Source organism: Falco peregrinus, chromosome 1 (genome assembly GCF_023634155.1).
Source record: "Falco peregrinus isolate bFalPer1 chromosome 1, bFalPer1.pri, whole genome shotgun sequence".
Classification (NCBI taxonomy): Eukaryota; Metazoa; Chordata; class Aves; order Falconiformes; family Falconidae; genus Falco; species Falco peregrinus.
In genome coordinates this window covers 78397439-78420161 of record NC_073721.1, presented here as the reverse complement: position 1 = coordinate 78420161, position 22723 = coordinate 78397439, and the positions used below count along the sequence as shown (strand labels likewise).

The window sequence follows — 22723 nt, the reverse complement described above, 5'->3', positions numbered from 1 at the left end:
TGTTGACTTCAGAGCTGGGGCAACACAGATTGTCATGTGAAGGACCGGAGGAATATTCTCCAAAAACAAACAGGAATTTAACTATCAGGAGGTTCCTCTTTCTTACTTGTACTGCTGGAGCACCTGTATAATAGTGCTTATGCCTGTAAGAGAGCGATAGCCCTGATCGCAAAAAGCCTCCATTTACTTTGGACAAAGCTGACAGTGATAAAATTCTGACCGACATGGGGATTACCTGACCATGTCCTTAGCCTTATATCAACATGCAGATCAGATCTCTCAAAAGACAGGCAATGAAGACTGGGGAGTGGTTCTGCATTAGTGTGTCACTCCCCTCAAACATCCTAAACTTACCAAAATTTTCTCCTCCCCAGATGTCCATTTGAATATCATATTTTCCCAGGTGGTTAAACCAGGACTTGTTGATCACAAAGATGCCTCCTGCTATGACAGGGGTTCTGGAAAAGAAAACACAAGCCCATGCACAATATTCACACATGTATGTAACACCACCATCTTCATTTCAGAGGGGGAACAATTTGTCCAGGCCTGACAAATTATACCTCATTTAAAAGAGAAAAATAGTTGAGCTGGGATGTGAACCTGCAGCAGCCTTCTGAGATCCCCCTCGCTAGATCATCATCCTGCCTTTTGTTAGATGGTCCTGCAAGCACTACATAAGTAATGCTATCTTTTTAATTGATACAAATATGCACAGTGTGAAGGAATGACAGGGGCACTGTCTGATGACTGTTTACCAGCTAGACACAGTGTGAGAGACTCTGCTGCATGTACTGCTCTGCTGTTAGCAAGCTGGTTGCTTCTGGAGTACAAAACAGAGACTCACAAAGGAGGAATTTAGTGATACTTTTATGCTACAAACAGGGAGCTGTCTGGCTATATAGACAAGCACTGTAACTTTTTATACCAGGATTTGTCACATTCTACATTCATCAGAGTCATGCAGACCGCAGCAAGGCTGGCACTTCAGGCAACAAAGTCTGGTTTTGGACACACATATTTAAGGAGGGGAGGATAATTCTGTGTCCAATTCTGTGTCCAAATTACTAGGCAAGATTCAGTTCCCAGGTCTGCTTTACACTTGCTGGGTGACTGTTTAGCTGCTTCATTCCTTAATTCTTCACCTGGACGATAGAGGTGATTAAATAATCCCAAAGGGATTTCTGAGGCATTCAGAGTGTTGAGTGAGGGAGATCACAAAAACAAACATATAGGAGAAGAGGTGGCTTGTAGAGATGGCATGCCTGCAAGCCTATGATAGTATGTAATTGATATTCTTAAAATATTCAGAGAGTAATATTCTCAGAATTAGGGTAGGTAGACCTCAATGCATTCAGAAAATAACATGAAGAGTTTATCATCATTAAGTGAATACTATGGCTTTTTGTCCTCAGCATGGCAGTCCTTGTGCACTCCTTGCCATACAGGTTAAGGTTTAGTAAAGGCATTTGGAGGGCTATACACAGTTCATCGGATACAGCTACCTTATAGACTGAGTTGGATCTGTTCTGGACATCTTCTGCTCTATAGGAATCTGCTCCCACTTAAAGTGAAGGCTCCAGTCAAACCCTGAGAAGAAAAAATACACGTCAGATGTCTTTCCACTAGCTTCAGCAATAGTCTCCACCTTTACATCATAAGCTATCCCTACTTTCCTTCCCTGACCACCCTTATAGACTACCCAAAATGACGAGGATCTATCTTAATGTAGAAGTCACCAGCTTCTGTCTTGGCTTCCTCATCCCTTAGCATTACAGATCTCTGCTTAATTTCACTCCACATCTCCAGGGAAGTGTTGTCAATATGAGACGTAATTGCATTTTGGCCAGTCTGTCTTACACTTCCCTGTCTGCCAAAGTTATGAGGCTTTAATCAAAGGACTTTGTGGGATGTGATGCATTCTGGGAACAAAGGCCTGCAATCATTGTCACCATCACCTCTTTCAAGACTACCATTTACTTATAGTTGGCCTGTAGTGGACAGCTGAGCACAGCACAGTCACTAACAAAATGCCATTGCTAAGGGTAGCCTCAGAACAAGTAGTCTTTGGCGGGCAAGCAGTGCAGTAGTGAACCCCAGCCACAGAAGAGGGAGAAGAGCACCAGGCACTGTGGGTCACCACAGGAGCAGCTGCAGGGGGTTCATCTGCAAGGAGAGAGGTGAAAATGCTTTTCAGATGCCATGCCTGTCAGATTCCAGTGTACATGTAGTGCAGGGAGGGCATGGTGATATTTTTAATCCGTTAACTGAAATTTCAAAATGTTGTGAGAGCAATGCAAGCTCAAGAGAAAAACACTACTTGGGTTTTGTTTTAAATTTACAAAAGATCTGACTTTTCAAGTTGCAGGAAAAAGAGGACAGAAAACCCATCAGGAAAGATCATCACTCTGTTTTCTTGGGAAGCTGAAGAGAACATCAATTATTTTTCACACACCATCCCTCAGACCTAACTTACACAAGCCATTCATTATACCCACCTCCCCTCAGATCTGCTGATGCTGCCAGGTAGGCAAAATTATCCAGGCTGATAACATCAATGATTGGACTCACCACGCGTGTATAATCCTGAGAGAAAGAAAGAAAGCGGGGAGTGGGGGAGGGAAGGGGTGGGAGTCAGGCTTTTCTGCTTTTTTTGAAAGTTGCCAAAGCTGCCAGAGATCAGAAAACAGAAAGTTGCACATGTAAATCTCCATTTGGCTTCTCCAGTAAAGTTCTGGTAGCTGAGCAAGGGAACCCTGGCCACTGCATCCAAACACGGAGATGGTGGGTACTAGCCAACTGCACGCCATGAATGTGGGGAACAGAGCTTGGGAGGCCAACACCCAGGGGTGCTGCTAAGAAACAGGCCTTTATTTCCTGCCCAAGTCACAGGGCATGAATCACTGTCCCAAAGGTTTTGTGCTTCCTTTTGCTGTCTACTGACAGCATACCTTCTGCTCAGCCATCCTTGAATTAACTAATTATCATCAGCCAGAAATTATGAATCCCCTAATAAAGCATATTCCTAACAAGTGCTATGAATCAAGACCCCACACTTAAAAATCATAGTGTAAACTGAAAAAATATTATAATACCAAGCTTTATTGCCATTAAGAGGTATAGATATTTACAGGTTTCCTTTGCAATCCTTTTAGTAAGTAGAAGTTGAGATTATAACAATTTTTCAACATCACAAGACAGGGCATTAAAGACAGTCTTGTGATAACTGAAATATATGATGAAACACAGCCAGCAATGCCAGAAGCAACATCTTGTTATCAGACAGCTTCAGTCTCAATGGCCTTCCTATCAAACCTTCATTTTATGCTTTGCAACAGTTCCTGCTGCTGTAGCACACTTGGCCAGGACAGTACATCCCAGGCGAGAGCTCTCATTCATGTTTATTGCCCTTCGTGCTGCGATGGCTGCACAGTGAGAGCATGTCTGCCCAGCCTGAGCACCCCCAGCACCCACCTACAGCCTGGTGCTCCAGCCACTGCTCCAGCCAGTCAATGCTAGGACTGGGTAGGGCAAGACTGAAATCTGAACTACGATGCACATCAGAAACATAGGAAGTAGGTCAGAAATAGGCTGACTTGAAATCTTCTCACTAAATAATACAGGAGTCAGCACCCAAGCTTTTGCAGCTTAGATCCTTCCCTGAAGAAACTACTGAGGTCCTTTCTGCCTAAGGACCTTTTGCTGCTGCTGCTGCAGCTTGACTTAAGAGCATTAGTAAAGTGAACATCTATGGGCTTCCAAGATGGAGGATTTATTGAGCAGGAATAAAAAGCAGAGCTTTTAAATCATCAGTTCTGAAGTTTCACCTTCTTCTGCTCCCTCATATTAAGCCAACCAGACATGAATACAAGGCAGCATTAAAGCCTCCACCACTCTCCAGGGGCCCATTACTCCACGGGATCAACCCCAGCCACTTGCAAGCACGGCTGTGACTTCTCCCATCACCTCTCCACACTCTGCTCTTACAGCAGAGCTGTAGGTCTCCCCCTCCAGCCCTACAGTGCAGTCAGGGTGACAGCTACTAACACTCCTGTCTCATTTTCACTCTTCCACCCTCACGTCGATCCTTTGCCAAGTGAACCAGCAAAGGGACATCTGTGCACTCACAAGCAGCTCCTCTGTGCTAGGAAGACACCTGCATACAGGTGGTGTGTGTTGGCAGCTCAGCAGGAGCATCAACCAAGGAAAATTTTGGCAGTGACAAGGCAGAGGGCAGGGTCCAGAAGCAAGAAGGGAGATGGCAACCATGGAAAAGTTGCACAGTGCATGCTGCCAAAGTGGCTATCCTATGTACAGGTTGATGGGACTAGGGAGCACAGCACTTGCAGGAGACATGAGGTACAAGTCGGTGGTTCAAGCATTCACCAGTGCATCCCACCACTCAGCACCCCCTGCCCTGCCACAGTGGCAGGAGAACGTAGAAGCCCATCAGGGATCTCTTGCCCATCTAGCTCAGGTCGTACATTTCTCTGTAACAGCTTGCCTGCGGAGTACCTGAGCAGACTTTTTCCTCACCGGTGCTGCTGATGGCATGTGAAAGCAGAGGATCCACCAGCACAAGACAGGCCAGCTCCATCCATCCCAGAAGGGGACATGGTGCTCACCTCTTTTACTCTCTGAAGCATTGGCTGCAGCCACTCACTGTTGACTTCACAGTGACTGTCCAAGAAGGTGAGGATGTCAGCAGTAGCCACTTCAGCTCCTCGCACCCGAGAGCGAATCAGCCCTACAACGATGAAAGGACAGCAGAGGAGCAGAAAGGTTAGGAAGGAAAACAGCTGAGCCTCCTTCAGAAAAAATACTTTGTGTGGCCATTACGGGGAAAAACCAGGTGGTTCTCCTGTATCACACCTCCACCAGGAGCAGAAAGCAGCTTTAGCAGGGCATCCCCTGGGGGACATTGTCAGCTGAGCCCTCCCAGCACACAAAGAATGACCTCGCCTGTTACTTCTGTCCATGGCACTGAGCTTTCATCTGTTTCATGCTGTGATGACATCCCCCTTCCCTTCCAGCCCTCCCTACAGATAACTTGCTGCTATCTGCTCAGTGTCTCTCCCATTAGAGCACCCTGCTGCCTCTCTCAGGACCAAGTTCTACTCCCCTTGTTGCCTTTCTTACTGCTTGTCTGCTTTATTCCCATTTTTCCTTTATTCTGCCCTGCAGTCAAAGATATCAACCTGGCTCTCAGATGTCTCCTTACTTCCCTACAGACCATACCACCAGCTGGGATGCTCTTCATGGACTAAGTGATTCCCGTCTCCCCTTCCAGATCCTTGCTTCAGGCCTGCTGTGCACTGACAGCACAGAAATAAGCCAGTACATGAAATTCAAACTAAAGAAGAGCTGGGAAAGTCAGTGTTACCATTTATGCACATAGGAGATTGTATGAGAAAAAACTTTACTTAATGGTATCTCTTTATGATAGATATGGCTGCTTTTCCTTTTCCCACATTTCCTAGATGGCTTGTTATCTTGCACTCTGAGATTAAAAGGATATGACTTACATCTGCATCTATGTTCATAAAGACTTTAAAATGTGGTCCTTGTTCTAGCCAGGGTTTCTGGACACAACTTCTCATTATTTAAAGTATGAAATGAGAGTCCTGAAGCCTGGGAGTTGATAAGCCAGGTTCTCCTTTCACAGAGCCTCCAAACTAGGATACCAAACCCTTATACTGAAAAAACCAAACTCTAAGAAACAACTTGTAAGCAGTTGGCAGGCAAACAGGGCCAGCTGGAAAAACTTGCAAAATCTTTGTACCTACAAAGTTTTCCACACTCACCTTCTCGCCGGGTGTTTCGTAGACATTTGACCTTTGGGATCTTGGTAAGGAGTTGGCAGTCATCAGCTTAGGGAAGGCAAAAAAAACATTTGGCACACATGCATGAATGATTTGGCTTCAACAAAGAGCTCCAATTAACTTTCTCCTGCTTTTCCATGGGAGGAGAAATTCTGCTTTCACTTAACATCACATCAATCAGCCCGATGGCCTTAATCCTGTTGCCTAAAGAGTACACAGAAGAACATTGCTTGCTTGCTGTCCTCCTTGGACAGCTGAGCCTGTGTTTCTTGATACTCTGAGGAGCCAGGCCTTTGCCCTCCCATGCTCAGCATTTCACAAGAACAATGGAGCATGCGCTGGCAACATGGCACCAAGCACTGATGAAACACAGGGACCACAGGGAGCCAGGGCTGCGAATCACCGAAGTGCCAAGCAAAAGAGAGTCCTGTCATATAAAGTGATCTTGTCTGCTCTGTTTGCTATCAGCGGCTTCCCTGGGCGTTTCCCACCATTTGTTCTCAGGGCAGTTTCTGCTTGATTTTATTTAATAAAGGCCACAGGGATGTCACTCGTTTCCTTGGAGACACCATTACATTAACACATGGATGCCTAACCCAGGGCTTTGCTGGCAGCTTGCCAGAAGCTCATGGCATCCCCTATTTACACTGCCCAGGGAAGACGACAGACAGAAGCAGCTATCAGCTCCAGCCCAGCTGTACCAATTGAGCTATTGGTACACTATATAGTGTAACAATAGATATATTATAGAGCTATAGGTCTATTATCCACTCTCTATTCCTGCCCTAGCAGACTTCATAGGAATAACAATTTCTAACTTGCTCTTTTTCCTTGCTCCACAAAGTTCACTCCAGTTACCATGTTTATTCCATGTTCCTTTTCATGTCTCACCCCCCACCCTTTTTCCCCGCTGTCATACTCCCACAGACTGAGCACTCTGGAGAGAACACAAAGGCCATTAGCCAAAGTGCATCTCTTGGCATGTTCCTGCACAAGCATTTCCATTCTCAAGGACGTATGCAGTCTGAAATACTGCTCTTGTGTGGGCACTTTGGCAGCTGCTGCATCATCCGAGTGAAGTGGCAGGTGCTTGTAATTACAGAGTATCGAGAATTTGCTGGACATCTACCACATGGGAAGGAAACACTCGGCCAAGTCACAGTTTCAGGTATCAGAATCCTTATTAAGTCATTCACTCTCCAAGAGTGGAGCACATCACTCTAACTACTTGCCAGAGCTGACAGACTCTCTGTGTCTTTGGGAGAAACCAAGACAGATATTAAAGCAAAGCATCAGACCTCAAACTTGTGCTAAAGTGTCTCTATGCAGGTGCCTCAGAGGAGTAGCTGTATCCACAAATATCCAGCTCTCAGAAAAAAAAATAAATGAGAGCTGTCATAGGATGGAGCTTTTTAATAATCTTTCTATTTACCTAGGAACCTAAACAAGAGTTTCTGGTTGAGCCCTGTGCAGGACAGGTACCAAAAATCCATCCCTTTTGATGTGGAACACTTTGGCCATCAAGAATTGAATTTTTACCTGCTGAATGGTGGAACACTTAGGATTGTTTTGTGAAGTGCTCAGAAACACCCAACTCCAACAGCTGGGCACAGCTCAGTCTTTATCCAAATCACACTCCAAGGCCCTCAGAAACATAAATCCCTAATCTCAGCATCCACCTTTAAATTTATTTTATTTATTTTCTTTTGGCCAAAACTACATAAGTATTTAACTGCAAAATCAAGACAGCAATGCTTCCATACCTCAGCAGGCCAAAGTGGGCATTCTCAGCTATCTGTAAAGTGTCCTGAAGGAGTAATTATTAATCACGATATGTGGCACACAACTAGATTGCCCCTGAATCTAGCGCACATCATGCGAGAAGCAAGAAGTCTGCTGTCCCCACCACTTCACCATTACTACACAACAGCCAGGAGCAAAAACAACTGTACAGATGGAAAGAGTCCGTAGCCTCCAGTCTGCAGGTCTGGTGGGACTCATGCAGAAGATACTCCATCGTTGTGCCAAACTGCAGGAGAAAGTATGGTGCTGCCAAAGCAATAACCCCTTCCATGCCCTCCCACAGGGACACCTGGGATCCCAGACACATGGAGACAGGCAGGCAGCCTCGCCCCAGTCTGCCTGCAGGACCCCAGGCAGCAACCTTCCGTAGGCTCCGTTGCACCCTCTTGCTCTCTCTCGGTTTGTAATTCCCCTGTTCATGCACACCATTGCTACATACATAGCTGGGCTAAACAGCTCACAAAACAGTGCCTAATGAAACTAGACAGAGATCTCCGGCAATCTGGCCAAAATTGCCAAGCTGACAGAAAGGCAAAACCCAATGGAAAGAAAAAAAAGGAAGAAGCTCTGGCCTCTGCCGGATGCAGACATAAACTAAAGACAGAAGAACTTCTTCCCTTGTCTGTATACAAGAGAAAAAGAAAAGAGGGAATCTCTGTGAAGGAGGGGGACTGAACAGAGCAAACAAAAAGAGGGGAAAAAAGAAGAGAAGAAATAAGTGCAAGGGAAATAGGTTCATACTTACGATCTGAGCTGAAGTCATCTACCAAAATGATCTCCTGGATGAGGCTGGGAGGGGTGCGGTTCAGAACACTGCAGGGAGCCAGGGAGGAAAAAGACAGTGTTTGTGAGCTGCCATTAATAACAACAACGGTAGGACTGATACAAATCTGCTACGCTATACATTACAGCAGGAATACCAAAGCCTTGTAACATGGAAGAGGTAACCTTGCTCTTGTACCAGGGTTCATTGGCAGGAGGCAAACTGCAAGCAGGAATATCCCAGAGAGCTATGGCATGTCAGCTGGACCCACAGCCAGTAAGCTGACTGAGGGACCTGCTGGGGGCAGCTAGCAGAGGATGCTGCAGCATGCTCTCTGACTAAACAGGGAGGCAAAGAGGAGAGCGCTACCTGCCCCGAGGCAGCCAGGACGCCATTCCCATCTGCCAGGCTCTGAGTAGAGCTCATTACTGCTGGGGAGCAAAGAGCTGCCACTTCAAGAGCTCTGTCTCAATGCCACAGACGAGGCCTGCTGGAGCTTTCTCGCCAATTCCCTTCTTCAGAAGGAAGGCAATTTTCTTTGGCAACATTCTGGATTTGCAATCTTTTTTCCTCTTTTGCTTGTGTGGTGGTTTAACCCCAGCTGACAACTAAGCTCCACACAGCCACACGCTCACTCCCCCCAGCTGGAACAGAGGAAAGAACTGGAAGAGTAAAAGTGAGAAAACTTGTAGACTGAGATAAAGACAATCTAAGAAGTAAAGCAAAAGCCACATGGGCAACCAAAGCAAAACAAGGAATTCATTCATTACTTCCCATTGGCAGACAGGTGTTCAGACACCTCCAGAAAAGCAGGGCTCCATCACAGGCAGCCGTTACTTGAAATCCCCTTCCTTCTTCTTCCCCCATCTTTATATGCTGGGCATGACACCATATGGTATGGAATATCCCTCTGGTCAGCTGGGGCCAGCTGTCGAGGCTGTGCCCCCTCCCAGGCCCTTGTGCACCCCCAGCCCACTCGCTGGTGGGGTGAGAAGCAGAAAACGCCTTAGCTCTCCGTAAGCACTGCTCAACACTAACTGAAACATCTCTGTTATCAACGCTGTATTCAGCAGAAACCCAAAATATAGCCCATACTAGCTACTATGAAGAAAATTAACTGTATTACAGCCAAAACCAGCACAATTTGTTACCTGTTCTTCTTTCAAACCAGCCCCACACTTGCTGAGTGCACCTCACCTTCCTCAGGCTGCTTGCACTATACCCTGCAATACTCTCAGGACTGCAGCGCATTTGCATCTGCAGGACACAGGGGCTTTCACGCACAAGGATAAGGGATAAAAGCTGCTGCCCTCCTCAGAGGTCAATGCACTCTGGTACCTTGGAGTCAGAGCTGTTTGATTCTGACCTCTTTGTCCCTCTCATTTGTTTAAAACACCTGAACTAATTTTCCACAACCTTCTTCAAGTCCACCCCCTGACTTTACTACAATCACACAGCATGTTCCCACTTCGAGCCTCCTCCAGTGCCTCTACACACAGGCAGGTCCTTGTTGCCTTCAACAGGACTGCTCAGTAACACTTAGGCGCCCCAATGAAGAGGACAGTTATGCAAACTTTAATACCAAAATCAGAGGGAAACACTGTCTTCCTAGTTATAGCAACCCATCTCATTTCAGTGACACCTGCTCCTCTGATTTTGAGCAATTCTGGAGAAAGATTGTTGGCTTTTTTTGTTGTTGTTGTTTTTGTTTTGTTTTATACAGGAAACAGACACGAGTAATCCCATACTCCCAGGAATGGGACTGTAAAGAAATAAATTACCACCCTGCCAAGTAGCAACACTGATGGCTTTGCATACAGAGCCAAAGTTTCCTCAGTTTGGGAGAGTCTGCTGCTGTCTCGTACAGCAAAATCCTGACTGCTCTGCTGCTCAGTATCACATCCCACTCTATTTCAGATTTGTGCTGCTTCAGATGTCTCAGAGTATTTGTATTTTGAGCTTATGTGTCCCTAGATGACTGAGCTTGCATTTTTCAAAGATTAATCTCATTTCCTTCTCTTGGCTCATGCCTCTCTGGATCCTCTAGCATGGTGGGGTGGGACGTGGGGGATGTTCCTCTTTGCATTTATAAGGGCAGCTTCTCCCAGCATAGCCATCATCTGCATATCTTACAGACAAGGTTTCCCTGCACTGAAATTATTGTCTGTGTGAAGTCAATGCAAAACATAACCAATCGGGACAGGCTGCATCCTGCAGTATAATGGCTGTAAAATGGTATTCTACACCTTCTCCCCTTAGCCTGACTGTTAGCAATATTCCCATTTTCTCCACAACTTTCAGGTCTTCCAACTCAACATAACTGAGAAAAAAGAAAAGTAAACGCCTTTTTGTCTCTTTCTCCCCTGTCCACCAATTCCTCAGCAGAGAGAAAACACTCCACAAGGAGTTCACAGCTTATTGTTCAATGCCCAGTTCCTCTCTCAGATCTGCAATAATTTGCTGTGGATCCTTAGGAAAGGTACTTAATCTTTTGCACTTCGTCTTGCCTGCCTTTTTAACTAGGAACACAGTAATTCTAGTATTTCCCTTCAGTGAGGTGCAAAGAGTGGCATGACAATCAATTAATTTTAGGCACAAAATGTATTACTACAATTTCAAAACCCAAATGACAATTGCCTTTTACAGCAGAAACACAGACTATTCTCCCCTTATCTCATGGATTCCCTACCTCCTTGATTTTTTTCTCACAGCTTCCTTCTTTCAGTATCAGTGTCCTTACGCTCTTGCATGACACCACATCAGCATTGTCAATTAGTTTCTCTCCTCTACTGATACATCCATCCCTCACCAGCTTACAGATAATCTCGTTTACTCCAGATGTTGAGGAGCATCTTTTTTCCTTTGCTCTAAAATAATCACCTCTTTTGCCATTATTTAAATTGTCCTTGTAATGAGTTGCTATACCAAATGCCCTAGCATTACAACAGCATCCTTTTAATCAGAATTTATACAGGCTTTCTGCATACACACCAAACCACTGACAGCTGTTCAGATCCATAGAAAGACTGACTATTCAGCTTTACATATGCACCAAAACCAATCAGTCCCTGCAATACTGACTGAAATCAGAAATAAAGAGAAAGAAAGGGACCAGACAACAAAGAGGTTGATTTTTCCTTTTGCAAGAATGGTCACCACAGCAGAATTGATGGTATCACTTAATGACTAATCAGGCAGAGGCATCAACCACACAAAACACTTCTGAGTGACAGTTATATCTGAAAGAGAACAGGATGCCAAGGAAGTAACTGGTTTGAGAGTGTCAGCTAAGCCCTGCTGAGGAAGAGATACCACGCAGCCGAGTAGCTCTTGACTAACACACACCTCTTGCAGGACTGAGGATGCCAGCAACAAGACACTTGAACTGGCATGTTCAAAGGTTCTGGTGAATAGTTCATTTCCTACTTTTTTCCCCCCTACTTCCCTTCTTAGTCTCTTGCTGGGTATTTTTAAGCAGTTGCTTTCCCCTACACTGAAAATAAATGAACAAAATTTTTCTGAAGGACTCTCTGCACAGGACCAGTAGGATCTGGGGCAGCATGACCTATTGGTGAGCTGGTCTGGTCCTTCTGGCAGCCTGCAGGCTGGGCAACAGGTCCAGCTGCCTGTTACCTTTACCTAGGGCAGCGTAGGAAAATGGCTGGAGCCCACAGCAGAAGGCAGGCATGCAGCCCATGCTGCCTCTGAGAACCAGGAGGGACAAGAGACAGGGCGCTAGAGGGAAGAAATTATTCATCCACACCGTCACTCCTCTGTTTCTGCCTCTCCCTCATATACAAACGTTTCTCCCACCCTCACATGGCAACAACAACACACCATTCTCATTGCTTCCACCAAGCAGCAGAGATCCCAGGGCAGCAGCGAGAGGCTGGCAACCGCTGAGTTGCCAGAGGTGCTTGTGCGAGTGCCTGTGTCCACACATGCAGGTGGGCTTAGCAAGAAGGGTATACAGGTCAGGATCTGGCCCCTACAGCTGCCATGTTTAGATCACCCTGAAATAAGCTGTAACGCAGGAGGTCATTTCTCAAGACCTTTTGGTACCAGCATTGCTGCTTAGCTGAGTTACCTTGCAGAGCTGTCAGAATAACACAGTAAGGCATTATCTAGCTCAGGGGAGTGAATTTAGGCTCCCTCTAGTTCTAAGTTAAGATCAGTTCAAACCCAGTACCTTTTTCATATACTTTTCCTAGAATCTCCCGAAGTTTTACAACTGATTTTTGAGTGCCCAAACTCAGGCACTCAAAAGCCAGGCTTGCAAAGATCTCAGGTATGAAAATTTCAACTGGTAGTACGTATTCTATTCACCTCTAAAAAGGTTTTCAGCCACAGAAAATTTTGCTCTTAGTACTGCTCATTTCCATCAGTTGTCCACTTCCACCCCCACACTTCTCTTACTGCATCCCCATAGTGAAATGATGATAACATAACTTGTGAAAAGGCCCATAATAATAGTGGAATCATATTTAACTTTCACCAGGAACATTTCAAATGGTTAATTCTAATTAGCTAAATAATCATGTCTACTGGCTTAAGAAAGTTCTTATGAATATAGACATAATGACAGGCTGCAAGCCTGACTGGTCAGCAGGTAGTGCAATTTTATGCCTCCTGTTGCTTAGTATCACTGTGGTCCTCTGCAGATGCATCGCCAGGTCATAAACCAAACAGAACAGAACAGTCCTGTCCCTTTAACACTTGACTTACCCCAAGGTGCTGTGAAGTAATTACATAGTATTTAGTGCACTGACTATACGAACTGAGCAAGAATTATAGTCACAGCAGTAACTCAGCCTGGTACATTCAGATGCATTTTGCTGAAAGACAGGACTCGCAGGTTGCAGAAGAGGTCTTGAAGAGCACTGTGAAATCTTCAACTCCCTCTATAACACCAGTGCCAACCTGCAAGTGGCCCTTAGCTCTATGCCTTTTCTAACAGTGCAGCCATGACCTGAGCCTTCACCTCTGTGTATGGTTGTCAGACCTCCCGTGCCTCAAAGACAAGGCTACTGGCCAATGCTTGGTTGTGTGACACTGTAAATACTGTAGAGACCAAGAAGAATTCAGCCTTCAGGATCCCTTGTCAGAAAGGGATAAATCATGGACACATTCTGACATTTGATGTAAGCAAGGAATAGATCAATCACGTGCACTGGCTGTAAATCATCTGGCAACGAAGACTCCAGCTGTAGTCAGAGATCTGGGAAGAAACAATTCATCCCACTATTCATAGCAAAGTGCAGCCAGTTCCTCACAACAGCACTCCTCCCATGGTAGCAGGATTGCAGGGACCAACCTGAACAGATAGGTCATCCATTTTTCATGGTCTTTGTGGGGGCTCTGGGCTCCAGGACACCACATCTAGGATACTGGTAATAGCACATCTTGAGTGCCGTGTACAGTTCTGGGCTTCCCAGGACATGCTGAAGCAGGTCGAGTGAATAACCATTAAGATAAGGGATTGGAGCACCAGATGTGTAAAGTGAGGTTGAAAGAGCTGGGGTTGTCTAGCCTTGAGAAGAGAATGCTCAGGGAGGTTGCAGAGTCTTTGTCCATAGAGGCACTAAAAACTGACCAGGCATAGCCCTGAGAAACATAGTCTAGCTGACCTTGCTTTGAGCAAACCTGGCCTGTTAGTGCATTGGCAAATTCATCTGCTCATCAGTACACACCACCTCCACAGGATCTGGGTATCAGTTTCTCTCTCTATGCATTAACTGCTGCTCTGAATATCATCTTCTCTTCAAGTATTGTGGCACCCGGCTATTTGATTAGCTGCCTTGAGATCTTCTTAAGTATCCTACCACCATGGTTTCTGAGCATCTAACCATTTGTCTGACCTATGATGTAATCGGCAGAGATCTCCTCCTGTTACCCTAGCAGCCCCATGGTTCCAAACAAATCTGCTCATTTTCTGAACAGTGGCTCTGCAGAACTCATTTTATGGTTCAAATGAAAAGGAAATTATACAGGTAAAAAAGAAAAATGAGTTAATGCAATATACTCAGGTCTCTGGAAACAGAGTAGCAGCAAACCTGGCAGACAGAAACCCAGCCTCCTAGCCACGAGGCCAACTTGAAAAAGCCTGTTATTTATTCACAAAGCACATTTCTCTAAGCCCACAGGATCTATCAGGGGAAGAAGTGGAAATGATGAATAATACATTCTTGTTAGTGATACTATCAGCTCAACCTTCTACCCCAACGATTCACTCTTCCTTCAGCCTCCACAAGCTGTTCCTGGACCTGCTTTGCAGGCTTCAGAGACCCTTTGAGAAAAGACTTGATAAGTCAGAGAGGGAAAAGGGCATTTTTTGTGTAAAAGTTAAAAGGAAAAGAGCCTTCCTGGGTTCTGCGGGGGTGATGGAAGGCAGAGTGAAGGAGCAGCTGGAACATTGCTTTGTGGTACAGATAACTCCATACTTCTACCTACCTGGGGGTGCTGACAGGCCCTATGCCAACTATTTACTTGGTTAGATTTGTCCACTGCTAATACACAGATATGAGGAGACACCGCTACAAGACAGCAAGTTTCCTGCAGGTTCAGCAGGGTCTGTGTGCAAAGACCTGGGGAGGATCTGTTGAGCCATCATGTTCAGCAACTGTTTACCAGCAAGTGACTCTGAGCTCTCTGTAAGTCTCTGTAAGACTGAGTTCATCACCTTCTGCTTGAAAGGCTTGTGAGCCGTGTCCTCTGCCCTCACTGAGCCAGCCCCAGCTCCTGTAACATGCACAAGCAGGGAACTGGCTGCTTATTCCCATTTATGGAACACAGACCCTTCTCAAGCCCATCCCTCAGTTGCATCTAGCAATACACAGTGTCCCCTTTGACCTCCCCTCACTCTTCTATACTAAGCTCATACAGACTGTTCCCACCTGCAGATGCAGGCCCACTTTCCTGCTACTGATGGTATCTCCCACAGGGGCAACCGCAGACATGCTCTGTCTTTGAAGACACTGCCAATCCAAGCCCCTGACTTGTCCTAACGGGTCACCTTGAGGGCAGATTACAAGTACTTAGGGAACCGCAGCCACCCTGCTTGTCTAACTGCTGGGAAATGCCTAACTCTCCACCAGTGCCCTTCCAGGCATGATCATTTGGGCCCAGCACCCCTTGCTGAACTCACCTCTTCACCGTGCGGAGCAGGGTAGAGCGCGCCTCATTGTGGAAGGTGATGATGAGGCTGGTAGCTGGCAAGTCTGTGTCATAGCGCACAGAAGTGCACCTGCAACATGGGAGAGCAGAACTGTAAGCCAAACATCACTCAGCAGCAGCCACTGCAACAACGTACTTAGAATTTCTAAAGGAGAAGAGAGTAACATGCCAAAATCAGAGACAGCACAGTTTTGCTGCAGCAAGGAAAGCCTCAGCAGCCCCTGCCCCAAGGCTGGCATGGCTTAAAAAGAACTGTGCATGTTGAAAGACAAAGTTTTGAGGCCATGATACCTAAACTCATGCTGCTGCATGCTGAGGAGGGCATGTGGGTTTTATGGGGAACAAAGTTTCAGCATCATGGACTCTACTCCCCAGATTTGCCTGTGATTCACATAAAATCTTGTTTATTCATGCACAGGACATGCACATGCTAAGGGTGCATGGAGCTGGTACACCCAGGCATCACTGTATAAAGCATTTCAAATTCTTTGGGCATTGGGCTTTACTGACAGGAAAACACTAACTAGTGCTGTGATCTGCATCAGAGAGTTGCTGAGGTTCAACACTAACACCTCAGCTGGCAATGAAAAGCGATTCCTCCCATCTTCTCATCTGACTTTGTAATGTTAGGTACATACATGCATTCTCATACTCAGAACCAAGGATCAGCTTGCACAAGGGCTGCTCATACCCTGTGGAGAACAAGGATTCTTGGAGGAGAACAACTCACAGATGTGAATCCTGGATCCAATTCTAGCAGATACTAAGAATGGCAGGTTGGGGCTGACTTGCTCCTAACTTCCAGCCAGTGTCAAACAGCTGTCAGTCTGCACTAATTCCCTGCCCAATGAAGAGTCCACACCTGAAACGGTGGCCTAGTGTGTTTAACAACTCAAGGCCATACACAGACTGAATCCATTCTGGGAAGGAATACAGTTCAGTTCTTACAGCTGCTACATGTACTTCCACATTTACTTACTAATTTTTTGTGCCTATTACTAAATTGTTACTGGTTTTATCATCACATCCAATCCTACTAATTTATGACTTCTCCATTGCAATATTTTATTAAGAGGACAGCAGCTTCTTATAGCAATTTTCAAACATATAAAGAAACCTTGATAAAGACTAAAGTGGAAAACCTGAGACCAGACAGGAGACATACCACATTTATTATTGTTTCAAAATAACTCCATGATGTAATGCATATAAAATGTATTACGGCATCAGGAAGTAGAAAGACAGAAGAGGTTAGTGTATGTGTTATTTGGGGAAGTCTTCCCAAGATCTCAGCATTATTACAGCATCGCAGAGGACAAGGACAAAGTTTGTGCTTGACAGTTGACCCTCTCTTTGCTTTGAATAAAAACCACAGCAACATGCTAGGTCAGAAGGAGCTTGTGGGATGTGGAGTCAAGTATGTCCAAGCTCTGCTTGGGTGTCTGAAGAAAAAAGTGACATGTTAGTGACCTGTTGACACCCGCTCCTTAAATGGGGAGCCAGGTCCATTTGTGACACAAGATATGCTTTCCTCAAACCACAATCTAACTTGTATCAGCTGAAATAAGTCCTCACTCTAAGTTGCCATCCCAGCAACCATTCCGATATTGTTAGTGACAAGGTACTCAAACACAGCTCCCTCACTGCCAAACTGCCACCACTGCAAACAGCAGGAACATGGAAGTATGTTTATCTGCTCTGATTATACACTACTTTGGACTCTCCATTCCTGAAGGGAATCCTTGCAATGCTGGGGCCGAAGTGGCCACACATTTCCAAGGAATCACATATATGTTGTTCTTCAGACTGAAGCGTGTGCATGAGTCTTTTCACAAAGAGCACGCTCTGCATGCTACCACAGATCAAAATAAACAATTCACTGTTGGAGTGAGCTGGTTTTAGCCAGAACATGATGGCATCACCTGGTTTTAGCCAGGCATGACAGCAGATCAACAGAAAACAGCAGTTCTGCATGGCAGGGAGACTTGCCAGTAATGCAGGACATGGCACTACTGCCTCCAAGTCACTAGCAAGCCAATCCTGAGTACTATGCTGGGGAACAGGAGCACAAGACTGATCTCACAACCGAGGTCCCAACTGCTTGCCTTTAGAAAGCACCCTGATGGCTGTCAGTGCTGGCAGGCTCACAAAGCTCCATGTCTTCTGACATCCCATCGAGTCAGATGCCCGGTTTCCCATTCCCAGCAACTGTGAAATGTTGCTTTGCAACCCCAGGCAGGGTCTAGGTTCCAGCCCAGACAGACAAGCATTTCAGAAATGGCTAGTTCGCTTCTGTTCTTTTATCCATTAAGTGGGCTGTTTTTACACTATCCTATCACTATGAAACCTACAGTTTTCAAGGCACAACATTATATTTTCATATTCCAGAAACTACAGAATAGTTACCTGAGCCCTATTAGCAATTCAAGGATGAATTTAGTCAGTAGAATAAATTCATCCCCAGTGAAACAAGGACAGAATGATGAGCACTTTACAAGCCACAAAATACTCACTGTATTTGCACACTAGCTTCATCCCCACCCCAACAGCCTTAATCCAAACCATAATGCTCAGGCTAGAAAGAAGGCACCAAACCAGCTTCAGACAGCCAGAGCACAGCAGGTGAGGAACACTAGAGTAAAGCAAGGCTGCAACAATGACATATTTCACAGCCAGGACAAAGGGTCACTGAGAGAAGCCATCAGTGTGAGAGGAGCTGTGCAAAAAACAACTGTTAAATGAGCAATTTGAGCTGCAGTGGAGGGGCTGTGCTGAAACAAGATGATGGTTGGACCCACAAGAAGAGATGCTAGAAAAATAACAAGCTGGAGCTGAATTAGTCAAGGGTCTCCGCACATTTGAGAGCTTTCCAGATTAACCGTGAAATACAGTGAAGTAACAGACTGATTCTGGCAAAGAAAAACCCAAACCATCCTTTGTCAACATTGCAGAAAACACACAAGGGCAGCGGACTCCCCACACCAAGCAGCAGCCACGGCTTGGAGCAAGGGCTGCACAGTACCTGTAGTGCCTGGTGTCCCGAATGGGCCGATCGCTGCCGAGTTTGTCGCTCTCTAGCTGATTAAAAGCATGCTGGCGGTAGGGGTCTTCTCCGGCCTTCAGCAGCTTTGAGGACAAGTAAGCCTTTTCGTCAAAACCCCTCCGGCTGTTCTCTCCTGGGGGAGCCCTTGTCATCTAGAGCAGAGACAAGCATCAGAGCATCAGGGAGGGCAGCTGACTCATGTTTAGACACAGACAGTAAGTTCAGACACATGTACACAAAGGCAGGTTGTTTGCCACACATCTAGAAGTGGCTCAGGTGTGGGGGAAGGCAGGACAGTCAAGAGCTTTGAAAGGAAAGCAGGAAACCCTTACAGATACTGTGTTTAACTGCCTCTCTGAGGAAAATTGCAGGCCTCGCTATCCTGACTAAGCTCGAGATGAAAGCTGCTGTTCCTGATGGACTTTGGCTCTGCCTGTGCTTTTCAGCACTTGTTACTCAGAACATTCAAGACTGCAGGCATCTGGAAACCCTTCCAGGCAACGCAGGTTTGAGAGCACCCTCCAGCCAATGTGGCTGAAACACAGTATTTTGAGGAAAAACAGTTTCAGCCTTTTGGTAATCACTATCACATACGAACACAGAGGCAGCTGATCTAACAGGTTCCCTTCTGTGCCTTGCCCAGCTTTGCCCAATGTCATGGAAGTCCATGATAAAGTTGGAAGCTGCATGCGACTGTCTGCAGTCCCATGCAAGAGCTAGAACACCCGGGCCATCCCTCTCCTAGTTTTCCTCTAGCTTTCCTAGGCCACGGAGTCAGTGCAATGCCAGCACCTGAAGACAACTCCTTAGAGGCACCAGGAGAGAGGACAGGCACAGTTCTAGCCTATGTTGAACTCTTCGATATATGATTTTGGTTGGAAACAACCTAGAAACTGTAAAATATCAGCTTATAAATCAACCAGGATTGTTTATAAAATAGAAGTAGTTTAACAAATTATCTATATAGTAGCCATATGATATACCAAATTACAAAGAAGCTGTAAAATGCTCCCAACCTTGTATGAAGGAGTGCTGGAGCTCCCCAAAACTGCTGGAAAAGGTAGATTCTGGCACATCCACATCTCATCCAAAGTGCTGGATAATCCCCAGACCTCGAGATCCTTCTGTATAAAACAGTTTGGATACCCTCCAATACTAGGCTTGACCATGTTTCTCCCTCTGCTATAAGGCCCCTTTTAGGAGTTTTAAAAGGCGAGAGACCAGGGAGTGGTCCCCAGTATCACACAGCATTTTGGTTGAGCCATCTTAGTGGGCTGGGAAACAACTCAAGAGACCCAGCATCATGGCAAATTCCTTAAGCAGAAGAGCACTTGGAAGAACAAAGATCTCTGCACCTTTCTCCAGGAAGGGCTACCCTGCAGTGCAGACAGCTCTAGGACAACCAGACAGTTGGATGAGATGATGGCAAATGAAATTCAGTGTAGACAAGTGCAAGATAATGAGCATTGCAAGAAACTAATTGAACTACTCACACACACTGATGGATTTCAAATGAACTGTGACCACTTGGGTTACAGATCTGAGTGTCTCCATGGACAGCTCAATGAAAGCCTGCACTCGGTCCACTGAGATGGGAAATACAGCAAATCAAGTACACACAGAGAAAACTGAAACCCTTGTGAACACTATTATATGAAATTAGTGACAGCTCAGCAGCCATGGCCAGAGCACAAGTTTTGTCAAACCAGTCTCTGGAAAGAAGCTACTGGAGGATGAAGAGAAATTAAAGGTTAGGATCGTTCCATTTGGAGAGAAGATGAATGAAGTGAGAAAAAAAAAAGAAGGTGGTCCATAAAATTTGGGCCCATGATACAGCCAAGGTCAGCCTGATGCCCAGATTTCCCTTTCTTACCATACAAGAGCAAGGCATACATCTTCTCACAGGAGAGAGGAAAAAAAAAAGGCACTACTATTTTCAACACAAAGAAACTTACTCCACCACTGCACAACCAAGCTGCTAGGTATGGATTTACCCTAGCGCAGGACCCACACAGGCACACTTCGGAAGATCATTCTGCCTCCATTCCACCCCTCCAGGCAGTGAGCGCCCTGCCCTGCCGCCCTCCATGAGGGATGCCGTGGTTCCCCGCACCCCTCCCACGCCCACCGCCACAGCACTGGCGGGCACGTCGCTGAGTGAGGGCAACAGCTCCGTTATCCGCACGGCTGGTTTCACAGCCTGCTGCCTAGACTCACCCTTGAAATTGGATTTTCAGTATGATGAGGGAAGTAATTACTTTCGTACCTCTCAAAATTGAAAAGCTTTCCTTCTTTAATTCATACTAGGAGTTTTATCAAACTTGGCTTCCATTTCTCTTTTTCCTCTTGCCCTAGAAAACAACACTGATTTGTAGCAAAAGCGCTGCTTATCACACTCCTTTAAATATTTTGCACTTTGCTACTTATCTCTGTCTATCCAATCCCTGGAAAAGCAACAGCTGGTTTTGGTTTGCATTGCCAGGAACCTCTTGCACAATGCTGGAAGCAGCAACAAGCCTTCAGGAGCCATTTTGTCAGGGCACCGCGAGGACCAGGGGCTTGCCGTGGCAGGGCTCAGGGCAGGGCCTGGCAGCTAGAGACCACCGCACGCCCCAGCCAGGAGTGGGGCAGCCCCAGCCCTGGGCATCGGGCATCTCTCTGGGGACAGGATGGGGTACGGGCCCACCTCAGCGCGGCCCGTGGCCAGGCAGGGCAGGGCTGTGGGGAGCTGCAGGCCGGCCCTGCTGTGGCACAGGTGGGGCAGGGTTGGGGGGCCATGAGGAGCGGGCAGGGACAGGAAGGGCCCATTAGTTACCTCTGGGCCACGGCGCATTTAAACTTGAAATATTAGGTTAATTCCTTTAGATGCTATGGTTCTCAAATTACTTCTACATCAAATTTTAACAGTCGTAAAAGAGCACTGGGGATTAATTGTCAGTTACGAACATTTCTCATTTTTATCTCAGCCAGTGTCTCTCTGTGCTCTCTTCAAACAGGGAAAAGGGAGGATTCAGGGTTGATAGCTCAGAGGGCCTAGCTTCAGCTTGAGAAAGACAGCTAATGAACAAGTAATCGAACATCTGATCTGTGAGCACCACGAAAACAAGGTAGTAAATAGGAGCCAACAAGACCACATCATGTCAGACCAATCTAATTTTCTCCTGCGATGGAGTTATCAGCCTTAAGGGTGTGGAGAAGCAGGAGATAGATACATGACTTTGGTAAGGTTTTTGATAGGGCCTGGTAAGGCTTTGTCATTAGCAAGCTAGAGAAATAATAGTCTAGATGAAACTACTGCAGAATGGGTGAAACTGTTTGGAAAGCTACTGCCAGAGCAGAGGGGCTGTGGTGAGAGCAGGTCTCGGGGGTTTGTTCTGGATCTAGTGCTATTCAGTATTTTCGTAAGTACCTTGAATACTGAGACACAGTAGGTTTGTCAAATCCATAGGAATTCCAGCAAAAATGTTAAACAGGTTGCAGAACAGGATTAGAGTTCAAAATTATCTCAACACACGTTTTAAAAAAAGTCTGAAAACAATCAATGCAATTTAATACGGGCACCACAGACCTCTACAGTTCACCAGGTCTGTGCTAACACAAAACATACCAGAAACAGCAAGGTAGCAGTTCCTTAGAAAAGCCCTAGATATTACAGCTACTTACAAACCACACAACAGCAAAGTCAGATCAAGAGAGGAGAGCAAGCTCTATCCTGAGTGGAGCCCAGACAGCTGTGAACAAGCCTGGCAAAGCAAATATAAATCTTACCTTTAAGGATTGACTTGCTTTATCAGATTATTTTCCTAGAATACAGGTGTTTGACTACAGAACATTTATCACCGTTAATTCAAAGCATACTTTATAGGAGCAGCACAGGTTCTCTAAGAAATAAGCAGTCAGTTCCCTGCCAAACTCTCTGAGGAGGGTGGACTGATGCCCACCCCCTCTGTCCTCTCCTTTCACGTTAACACCTCTCAATTCAGGAAGAAGTCAATATACGCAAATGTGAGCTTTGGGTTATATTAAAGGCACAGTATGTACAGCTGACTGCAGAGTCAAGTCTTCTACCACATCAGCAGCACAGTTCATACCCCTAAGTTCTTTACGTAGTTACACACT

The 22723-nt window shown here is 45.8% G+C and overlaps 1 protein-coding gene across 1 annotated transcript in view; it reads right to left on the bottom strand.

Moving 5' to 3' along the window:
- GALNT16 (polypeptide N-acetylgalactosaminyltransferase 16) overlaps positions 1-22723 on the bottom strand; it is a 77166-nt gene that overhangs the window by 21122 nt on the left and 33321 nt on the right. The window contains exons 2-9 of the mRNA XM_055820087.1: positions 18584-18756; positions 15533-15631; positions 8371-8438; positions 5805-5870; positions 4626-4747; positions 2499-2586; positions 1506-1590; positions 355-458 (exon numbers count right to left, since the gene is read on the bottom strand). Coding sequence (XP_055676062.1) covers positions 355-458; positions 1506-1590; positions 2499-2586; positions 4626-4747; positions 5805-5870; positions 8371-8438; positions 15533-15631; positions 18584-18756 — 805 coding nt within the window. The remainder of the gene's footprint in view (positions 1-354; positions 459-1505; positions 1591-2498; positions 2587-4625; positions 4748-5804; positions 5871-8370; positions 8439-15532; positions 15632-18583; positions 18757-22723) is intronic.